The sequence below is a fragment of the Oratosquilla oratoria genome, chromosome 14 (assembly GCF_046742065.1).
Source record: "Oratosquilla oratoria isolate Oo_2021 chromosome 14, ASM4674206v1, whole genome shotgun sequence".
Classification (NCBI taxonomy): Eukaryota; Metazoa; Arthropoda; class Malacostraca; order Stomatopoda; family Squillidae; genus Oratosquilla; species Oratosquilla oratoria.
The window spans coordinates 10,346,529-10,357,640 of record NC_134790.1 but is presented as its reverse complement, the minus strand read 5'-3'; the positions used below and the strand labels follow the sequence as shown (position 1 = coordinate 10,357,640).

At 46.5% G+C, this 11,112-nt stretch overlaps 1 protein-coding gene across 1 annotated transcript in view; it reads left to right on the top strand.

The window, feature by feature from the left end:
• Nucleotides 1–6,762, top strand: part of LOC143032566 (uncharacterized) — a 58,579-nt gene extending 51,817 nt beyond the window's left edge. The window contains exon 3 of the mRNA XM_076197434.1: nt 5,339–6,762. Within this exon, the coding sequence (XP_076053549.1) occupies nt 5,339–5,580 (242 nt within the window). The 3' untranslated portion in view covers nt 5,581–6,762. The remainder of the gene's footprint in view (nt 1–5,338) is intronic.
• Nucleotides 6,763–11,112: the final 4,350 nt, after the last annotated feature.

Sequence of the window (11,112 nt, the reverse complement as noted above, 5' to 3'; positions counted from 1 at the left end):
TTCCCCCCCCCTCGCCCCTCCTCCTCCTCCTCCTCCTCTTCCTCCTCTTCTTCCTCCTCCTCCTCCTCCTCTTCCTCCTCCTCCTCCTCCTCCTCCTCTTCTTCCTCCTCCTCCTCCTCCTCCTCCTCCTCCTCCTCCTCCTCTTCCAAGACCAATCGACGAGTAGCAAGACATCTGGAGCGGAAGTTAAGTTAATGCGTAATAGGAAAACTCAGCAGACGGAGTTGCTACTCGCTCGCTGTCAATCCGGCTCTCAACGGAAGAGTATGACCGCCCTTCCGTCCGTCTGCCAGACCACAGAAGTGGTGTTGAGGCCGTGGCCGGAGGTGTCTGCTCCTAATTGGCCTCCCGCCTGCCTTCGAAGGCGTCGTGGTTGCTGCCCGCCATGCTGCTGTAAAGACGGTTATTACACTGTAGTGATGAATACAGTGGAGAGAAGATTTCTGTCTGTCATCTACAGTTCAGAGACCTCTGCGAGACAAAGGCCTCTCCCAACCTCTTCGGTGACTGACACGACTGTGCCAACCTCTGGCACACCACCACTGCAGACTTCTCTATCTCGTCTCTCTGTTTTCTGTAGTGCTGGTAGATAGGGTGGATTCTGTGAACGAAATGAGGGGGTTAATGATCGCATGATGATGAGGGATTCAGTGCAAGTGACGCACCGAAAGAATGCATTCGTCTCGTGGCAAAGACGAGTCGACGCGCAAGATTGGCGAACAAGTGTTGACCACTTTTTCGCTCGTGTGAAGGTCAATTAATTCCGTCGGCAATGTCTTGTGCATTGTGATGGTCATGCCTCCTTCCTGCCTCCTCAACCGGACAGATCTAGTCTCACCTGAATAAAATCGCCTTTCAAGGGCGCCACCGTTCCCAAAGGACCTAATTTAGACGGCCCTAACCGAGTTCATCGTGGTCGCCTTTCCTCAATCGAAGGGAATGGTGAGGCGTGAGGGGACACACGATCCGTGGTGTCTCGCCGTGAGGTGCAAGACAATCCCTCCCAACCCGGTGTTCCCCCTCAGCGAAATAGAATCTCCTCGCGTTTGCTGGAATAAAATCTTGGTCCGCAGAACTTATGGCTTCATCGAGATAGACTTGACCCTTTCCAAGATGTTGACGGCAGACTGGCCAGCTGAATAAACTCGTTTGGCTACGTTGGCCGGGATTAAAGCAGTAAAAAGGACCCGTCGTCACGGAGGCGACAGACATAAGCCCCTTTTCTATCGTCATCCAGGACGTCTTCAGTCCCAGATATCCTCATCTACTTCGGTAGCGCAGGTAGATAAGATGAGGGAGCCACGGAGATGAAGAGAATAGTCAGGCGCCAACCAGAACGTAAGGATAAGTGCCACTCAGTAGGAAAGGGGGTTGGTCGAGGTGGATGAGACATCTTGGCGACAGTTAAGGTAAAAGGAAAAGTGCCGACCGGCGCGGGAGGCGCTGAGAGTGAAAATGGATCCTGAGGAAGACCACGGGGGATGGAAGCCGCGAAGAAGTAAAGGTGCTGTGGGTCTCGTTGCGCCGTGGGAACTGCAGACCACGGTGACCTCTCCTGCAGATCAAATGTGGTCTGGCCGAGGACAGGCGCTCATAATCGGTGAAAGGGAACGTCACGGAAATGAAAGGGTCGGCTATACCAATTATCATGAGGGCTCATAGACACTGCCTAAGCAGTTAACGAGGAGCTGGAGGGAGGTCCTGCAGTGGGCCATCGAGCGTAGAAAGTGAGAGCCTCGAGGAGAACGGGAGAGTGAGAGTCCTTTAGCGTTTCGTCGGCGGCAGGAAACGGCACGTCTGTCCTTGAGGACAGTGTCCCGCTGAAGAGGAGGTGGAGCCGAAGACGACGAGATGCAGGACAGGTTTGAGGAGGGCCAGTAATATTCAAAATTAGTCCTGACCACAGAAAGATACATACGTACATATATATATATATATATATATATATATATATATATATATATATATATATATATATATATATATGTGTGTGTGCGTGTGTGCGTGTGTGTGTGTGTGTGTGTGTGCGTGTGTGTGTGCGCGCGTGCGTGTGTGTGTGTATATATTGAGTGACTCTGGTCCATAGGGACGTCACTCATGACCCTGAAATCCTGATGACACGAAATTTATACAGTAAGTATCCTAAGACAAAGAGGACAAGAACGAAGAGGAAGAAAAGGGTAGAAGTAATGAAGGAAGGAAGGAAGGAGGAAAAGAGAGCGAGTGAAGATGCAAGAAGAGAATGAGAATGAGAGCAGAGAGACAAGAAGACCAGCGGTTAGCGGGTAGACTAAGGAATGAATATGAAAGGGATGAAACGAAGAAGAAAAGGGTCGGGGAGAAAGAAGGGAGGTTGAAAGGCAAATATATGTATAGAACAAGGAAAAAGAAATTTTTAAGACGGAATAACAAAAATCAGAACGAAAAATACAAAAATTGCGGAAGACGTAGTACGATAGAAAGAAATACATACATCGTCATGGAAAGAATGAAGGCGTAGAGAAAAGAAAAAAATTGTATTTCGTCGCGTAATTTTCCGATGTAGTGGCTTCGGAGGAGCCACCTGCTGGCGCCGACGACGACGACGACAGCAAGCCAGCCAGCCAGCCGGAAGGAGAACGCGGGCCTGAGTCTCGAAACCGAGAGTTACTCAGCCCGCGGTCTCGCGTCGACCAATAAACGTCCTGGGAACTTCCAGAGGTTCCCATGAAATCGGCGGCTTCCCTGGTGCCGCCTCAGAAGCTATTCTCGCCCTTGGGTTACTGCGTCCTCCTCCTCCTCCTCCTCCTCCTCCTCCTCCTCCTCCTCCTCCTCCTCCTCCTCCTCCTCCTCCTCCTCCTCCTCCTCCTCCTCCTCCTCCTCCTCCTCCTCCTCCTCCTCCTCCTCCTCCTCCTCTTCCTCCTCGTCCTCCTCCTCCTCTTCCTCCTCCTCTTCCTCCTCCTCCTCCTCGTCCTCCTCCTCCTCCTCCTCCTCTTCCTCCTCCTCCTCTTCCTCCTCTTCCTCCTCCTCCTCCTCCTCCTCCTCCTCTTCGCCACCCGACTCATGTCCCTGCAGCCGACACGTAGTCTTGTGGGCTGGGAATTGCGACGTGTATCATAATTTCTTCATTAATTTTTTCTCACGTATGTGTGTGTGTTTCGCATGCACACAGGAGCATATACACACGTACACCCACGTAGGTACACACATAAACACAGAAATACACACACACACACAAGTACACACACGCACATGCAACTATACACACATACACACGTGTATGCACCTGCACAGGAGTAGCTTATTGGTCTTTGGGAGGAAAAGGGTGGAGTGAGCGAAGACCCGTGGATGGCGCGGTCAGTCGAACCGTAATATTATCTGTTGTAAGTTCAATTGGGCAGTTCGGGTTAGTCATTTTGTAAAGCAGAGCCCCACGGATATGGGTACGTGGAGAATGGTGGACGGGGCGTATCGTATCATTAAATGTGGTTAAACTGCTTTTAAGTTGTAAATCGCCTCCGTACTGAAGAGACCATTTCCTGCCGCCAGCACAAATGATTCGTTTCCTGGAGAAGGACAAACGAAAACTCGACGAGTGGGAAGATGAGGTCTATTGTGCCGGGGAGGAGGAGGAGGCGGAAGGGGAAGGGGGAGGGGGAGGGGGAGGGGGGGCCTGGGCAGCAGAATCGGTCTCTTGGGTGCCCTTCGTGGCCTCTGATGGTTGCAAGACTCGAACCTCTATCGGCTAAACTCCTAAACTTCAACACAGGAAACCTATATTGTATCTTTGTTCGTTACTTTAGCCCGGAGCAAATGTCTTTACAAGTTAATTATAGTTGTTGCGTTTGTTGGAGTGGAGATGGAATACAAAACGCCAGTGTGGGGGAAAGGGAGTGCGAGCCAAGTGTGCCGAGTATCAGTATGATTGCAACCATCGCAAGGTGATGCCCGAAGCCTTATATGGGGAATCTTACGATCGTAAAGGTTTGGTGATTCTTTGATCGTAAAGGTTTGGTGATTCTTTGCCCCGAAGTACGATCATGATTCGGAAGGACTAATTAGGAAGTCATTTGCCTCTTCAGCGGAGGAGAGAAAGATTCTCAAAATTGTTTGACGTGGACAGTAATGGCTCCTCTTCAGCAGGGGAGAATCCTCCGCGTGACTCGTAGCCGTAGAGGCGTCGCCCTCCCAACGCCGTTGATTTGAGGTCCTCTCGGCCAACTTTATTCAGCTGAGGGAAGCCCCTCCCTCCTCCCACGCGGTTAAATTTAGCGTTTAGGAAAACGTCGGGTAAATTTCGTTGGGCTTCAATTACGCGTGGGAACACTTTTTTCCATCAACGGGTAATACATGCAGACAGATGAGAAAAAACTCAAACACATAAACACGCACAGAAACGATACTTGTACAAACACACACACACACACACACACACACACACACACACACACACACACACACACACACACACACACACACACACACACACACACACACACACACACACACACACACACACGAACGACTCAATGGCGCAGTGGTAGAGCTCCCGGCCACCACTACGGCGGTCCGGGTTCGAATCCCGCCCAGGGCTGAAATAATTTCAGTATCGCTGCGCTGCGAGTCATTACTTCAACTCTTGTGGGCAGGGAGTTGGGGATGTGTGTGCGTGTAAAGTCACAGTATTATCCTTAGATCGGTTATATATGAGCTCTGAGCTCGCTTCCGGGAGGGAAATAGCTGTCGATCATGAGTCCAACACGTGTTCCAAGACTATATGTGTGTGCACATGTAGAAACGCGCACACACACAATTTCCTTCCAGGTCAGTAAATGTTGTGTGGTTGGACCTTTGCCGCAGTGTTTTCGGACTCTGGCCGAATCGCAACTGAAAAGAACAGCGTGTAGTAGGCATGGAGGGGCCAGCGAGGGACGATGGCGTCGGTCTCCGGTTGGCTGCAAAGTGTACTGACTTGGGCTACCACACCGTTTTGGAATAAAGTGGTGTTGTATTTTGACAAAGGATACATTCCCAAAGTTTGTCGGTGAAGTTCGTATGCACACACACACACACACACACACACGCACACACACACGCACACGCACACGCACGTACACACGTACACACAATGCATATATATATTAGGTGTGTGTATATGTACAGTATATACACGTGTACATGTGTTTATGTGCGTGTTGATATGTACATTTACATACAGTACATCTTCAAGGACATAACTTCATATATGTGCGCGGTGTCGTCATATATACCTGCTCGGTGACGCTTTGTGTTTTGTCGTTTATATTCTCTTTCTCACCTTCTCACCTACAGGAAATAACTTGTCTCTTTCTCATTGCAGGTGAGCTGACGAGGAGGAGGAGGAGACGCCGCGTGCTCCCGCCCTCGCCACCCTCGAGTGGGGACGCGCCCAAGAGTCTGAGGCGGCCGCCCACGCCCTCGCCCCTGCCGCTCCTTCCTTCCCTCACGCCCGCGCCAAAGAGAGCGGAGGAATCACGAGCTCTCCGTGGCCGCCGCTCTGACGGGGTTAACAGGCCAAGGCTGCCAATGCTGGGACCCGTTAGTCAGTGCCTGCACGATTGACGTGCATCTGTTATTTCAGTCGCTCGTGGCTCTCTCCAGTGTAAGCGAAAGATGAACAACTTGATGCCGGGAGGACTTGCTATTCTGAGTTTTGAGACCCAAAGAGTCTTTGCCAGGCGATTCCACAACCGCGTGGTGACCGTGCTGGATTCCGCATAATTACGTTTTCTTGCACAAAAGCATCCGGCAAGGTCGCCCTCGTGATCGAGGAAAAAAGTTCTTTTTCTTCCAGTCATCAGTCACAACGTGTTGTGTTGCTGTCATCGTCAAAGGAAAAGAAAAAAAATTATTGGAACCTGCGTGAGGTTGAAAAACTAAAACCCATCAGCTGGGCGGAAAATGTGTGTGATTATGAATAATACATTAGAGAAATGAGTGGTTATGTATGATAATTCTCCTTACAGAGAGACATGGATAGATCCTAATAGATATATACTCTTCTTGCCAGTGGTTAAACTTTTTTCATAAATCAAAGTTTAAAGAGATTGGAAATTTATCACTATTTTATCTTAAGTTCCGAGAAAGACCAGGTTATTTAGTGAAGTAGTTAAAGATTTCTTGAATTTACGATTTGCTTAGCATCTGTGTACATCTCACCTAGGGACAAAGCCCCGTCCGTATGAATCCTAGACTATAACATGTAAAAGATACTTGAAACTACTTATACCTCAGTAGTACTTTACGCAGGATCGCGAGATAAGATCTCCCTCAGAGGAAAAGTCCTCGTCGAAACGGCGTTTGCAAGACAGTCTCCACTCAAGCTAAGCATGAGTAGAGTTTCGTGTCTTTGTCTCGTTGTCTTCGCAGCAGTGGTGGCCCTTCTGCTGGCCTTCCTCCTGTTCCTTGTGGCTCTCCTCACCACCACCTCCTGAAGGCAGAAACCAAGGAGAAAGGAGAAAGGCAGTACGAAAGATATTAGACGAGGGAAATGCTCTTTGGCAGATAAAGGCTTGGCGGATCCTTTATCTTGGAAATATAGGTCCCATTTCAGTGTGAAGTGATCTTTGGAATAAGCACAAACCAGCGGTAGGATTGATATGCCACCTGAGGGTCTGTGAACGAGAAAAGGCTCTCGAAAGGATCAGCACCTGCTGCCATTTGGTCAGTCGGCGTCGTCGTCAACGCACGTCGCAACCTGTCCCATCTTCTTCTTAACAAGGTAAGGTAAAGGTCTTTCCCTCATTGTACTGTGTGAGGCCACACAGGCAGCTGCACAGTGATTTTTTTTTTTTTTTTTTTTTGTTTTTGTTTTTTACGATATCTAAGTACTTGCTTTCTGTTCCTGACGAAGTGCCCACTGCCTCTGATGCTCACAAGTGGTGGTTGACGTTGAAATCAGCTGTATTTGATTATCAGACTCCTCTTTCTTCAGAGGCGGCGGGGTTGTTACGGATCTAAAACGTAAAGAGGGCTTCTTAATGATACATTTTAACTTGAAATCTAGTCATGAGCGTTAATAATTTGAGAAAAACATTGATTAAGAACTCGTTTTGACATGCCTATCCATATCTATGACTGATAATTTTGATATATTTTTTTAACATTTGGTATTGTGTCGCCTCTCTCGGTTATTGGAACACTTACTTCCGGCCAAGCAAGTTGCTTATCGCAAAGGTCTTGACACAAATGACATTCCTCTCACGAACTCCTGTCGTTACTCGACCGTCTGGGGGTACAAAACGTGGACTACCTGTCTGGACATGCCGGCAGTTTCTGATCACGCCAAGCATGATTGCCTCCTCGTCTTGGTTGAAGAGCACAGGAGTTGCTGGGTCGGTGATGTCGGTTGGGACGCAGTTCTTGCACGGACTCACTGCATGCCCGAGTCTCGATGGTTGCATCGGAGTTTGACGCCAGGGTAACTCAGACGTTTCTCAGGGAAGCGTATGCTTTGGTTGCTCAATATCTACATAGAGGATCTGTTTCAGATCACGAGTAAGTCCTTGTGTGGCTACGCGGATGATTGCAACAAATGACTCTTCCCCGTTCACGTCACGAGGTTCGTGTGTCAATAGAAGGTGATCGCCATGTTGCTTGCGAGAAGTTGGAATATGCAGGTGAGCTTGCATTCTCCTTCCACCTCACGGTGATCGGGGGTGTCCAGTATGAGGCTAAGGTCATCCTCGAGCGTTGAAGTAATTTATGGGTTCACTTCGTTTCGCGCAAATTTGGAAAAGTCCGAAAGATTTACGCAAAGCTTTCGTGATTCGCCCATCTCGGCTAGTTGGTTACGGTGTTTCATACTCCCACTTTTCCAATGTTGTGCTCCAGTATGGTTTTCTACTTGAGAATTCCACCCTCCATTTCACTGAGTCGTGTTCGTTTTCTTTGTGGTGAGTCACTTTTGGGGCACTTTGATTCACCGTCTCGGTGCTAGCAATAGTGTATATTGTGTAAAATACGGTCCAACACATTTCCCATTGCATAGTTCAATTTCCAGTCTGTATGTGACGGCTAAGAGTTTCCATTTTGCTTGTCATAGCCTCCTCATTACCTACGAATTTCTCATCTTTGTCATTTTTATATTATAAAAAAATCCCTTTAGACTGGATGCACAGGAGTCAATTTTTGTAGCTGGTTTCCCATTTTTCCAATTGTCTTCTCGTTTAATTGATCGTGTATTGTTGAAGGGTTATAATCATAGAGTCTTGAAACTTAAATCCTGCGGTTATTAATCAGGTCCCTTAAAAATAAAATCCATCGATTATTGTACTCTACTGTCTGTTCAAGTTGAATGAAATGTGCAAGATATTTCTGGCACATTCACTGCGTTTATGTGTATTGTTAACAGTGACTATCATGTTATGTTTTCTGTGATTTCCTAAAGATTCCTCTTTGCAGTGATGCCATTTGTTAAAGAAAAAAACAAACTCTGCATTTTGCTGATCTGGCTCCCCGCACATCCCACATTTGACTGACTCAGCACATTCTCCTGTATTAGTTGCCACTTTCGTCTATACTTCAGCCATTTATTCCTTTCCCTACCTCACTTCTTCTGATCTCTCTTCTTATGCGGTCAAGCCCCATCGCTTCATCCAAGATTTCTTCAAACGTAGGTTTGGGGTTTTGGTTTCTTCGTGTTATTTTCATTTTTGAGTTTATATATTTCCTTCTCTGTGGGAGAGAAGAATCTTGCAATTTCTAATAGTTTTTCAAGCGATTCATGTTATCGACATCCTATTACAATAATTGGGTATTCTCAAGTTTTCTTAATAATGATCACCCACGGCTGTCCAGCGATATCTTAAAGCTAATCGTAACCATTCAGCATCACGTTTGGAAGACACTAAACACCATAACCCCTGAAAATATGGAACGTTCCAAACACGTGTGGACCTATACACGCCTCTATATCTGCCAACATATCTATAATTCTCCTGGAACTCTAGCCTTCACCATCCTGGAAGATGTCTAGAAAGGCTTCCTTTTATGGTTCCATTGGCAAAATGCGTGGGCAGGTCAATCGCGTCACCACGGCTTCCCCTCTTAGCTCACTGGAGGTGAAAACCGTAGAGGACCACCCTAATATTCACCAGCAAGACTTAGACCACCCCTTGAAAAATACCCATATGTCATCTGCAAAGCAACGTTATCAAAAGACACACAGCATCACCCTCAATGGAGGTGTTCTGAACGCGAACACCAATATCCTCTTCAGCGAAATCGACTCTCTTCTCTTCTCCACGACAAAAGCTGTGGCCATTTCTCAAGAACAACTTTCCATTCACATCCAACTCACGTCAGCTACAACTTTACTCAGCAACAGAGGATCTCATCCCCGATTTGACTCCTCAAATATCACGAGGTCTCCCTAACGTAGCCACCCAGAGATGCCTTATGATGTTTCACAAATTTTAGCATTTATCGGTTTGTACTAAGATGGACAGTTTCCCTTTTCTTTAAACTAAGACAGAATGTGTCATGTCCTGCTCGTGATGCATATACTATTATCACTCGTTTATGTACACTTCCCTTCCTAAGGATGACCATTTTTGGCCACTTGACATCTTAGAACATAAGAATGGGATCAAATGTCTCTTGGGCTTCAGTAGCAGGCACTCACATTTTCCCAGAAAAGTATTGCTAGTAAGTTTGAAGGGCCTCAGAGCAAACTAAATTACGTTATTATTGATCCTGTTTTTCTTTCGTGTCATGTGCGTATTATGTCACAACCCAAAGCCGGAGGCTTTCCCAAGCATGCGACAATTCGCCACTACAAGAGTTTTCCGATAACCTTTCCCGGGCGTCAGATAACTTCTCCCAATGAACCGGTAACTTCCCCCAGTTGATCAGTAACCTCCATAGAAGAGTGAGTATGAATACAAATATATAAAATGAAAAATCACCACATCATTCTCCAGAAACAGTCTTACCTCCCCCATAGAGAAAAAAAATATCATGTGCCATTGAAGAAGGGTCTTTAGTCGAAATCGCGGAGTCATAAACCCCCCTTATAAAGAATAATAATAAGTCACATGGAAAATACCTTTCAGAAAATAATAAGCGACAACTAGTCATCACTTTCAACCAAGTATGCATAAAAGAAAATTTCCTGCCCATATACTTACTCCGTTGGATCTTGAACCTCGTGTAGATTCTGGTCCGCCAACAGTAATTCTCTCCATGCCCTTCGGTCCTGCGCTGCCTCCATCCAGGCCGCTTTATTTATTCCTCTTCTGTCCATCTCCGCCATATATATATATATATATATATATATATATATATATATATATATATTTATATATATATATATATATATATATTAATATATATATATAATATGTAAATGTGTGTGTGTATGTTTTTGGTCCTCGTGTGATAATGCACGTGTGTATGTAATCAGGTCGAAATAAGGTCTGATAATGTCCCCAGCAATGGTTCACATCATGACAGCATACGTACCTTAAACAGAAGAGGAAAACGTGCTCTTACATGGTAGTCGTTTTGCAATAATATACTGTAGTGCTGCAAGGCGCCGGACTCTGCGAGTTCTCTTCATAAATGACGAAAGCTGCAGCAGCCCAAGAGAGCAAATTGTAGTTCTCCAATGATTTACCTCTTGATTGCCACTTTACGATCTTATTCCGCCGACTTCACAAGGCCATTCCCCGCCATTAACTCTTCGCTTGCTCGGCGACCTTGCTCGTGTTGAGCTTGAATTTGCATCAGTAATATACAATCATCGTTTCATTGTAATGAATCTGTTCCAAATGGAGGTGACGGCTTCCATTTCTTCCTGTCGTGCAGAACTCCAGGACTAAAAGTTTCACTGGGGAAAGACATGAAGAAATGAAATGACTGTTTAGTCATTGTTTTTGGATTAGGTCACCATCGTGATAAGAAACTTCGACAGGTGGTGTACAAGAGAAGCTTCGCATGCAGTCTGGCATATACTTTACAACCCCTCTTATAATTGTGTTTACAGTTTATGTGTGTATGCATGTGCGCGCGCGCGCGTGTAAATTAAAGTCATTGCATTCATTTAATGGTGTGTGTGTACATGCATACGTGCTTGTGTGTGTTTATGTGTGC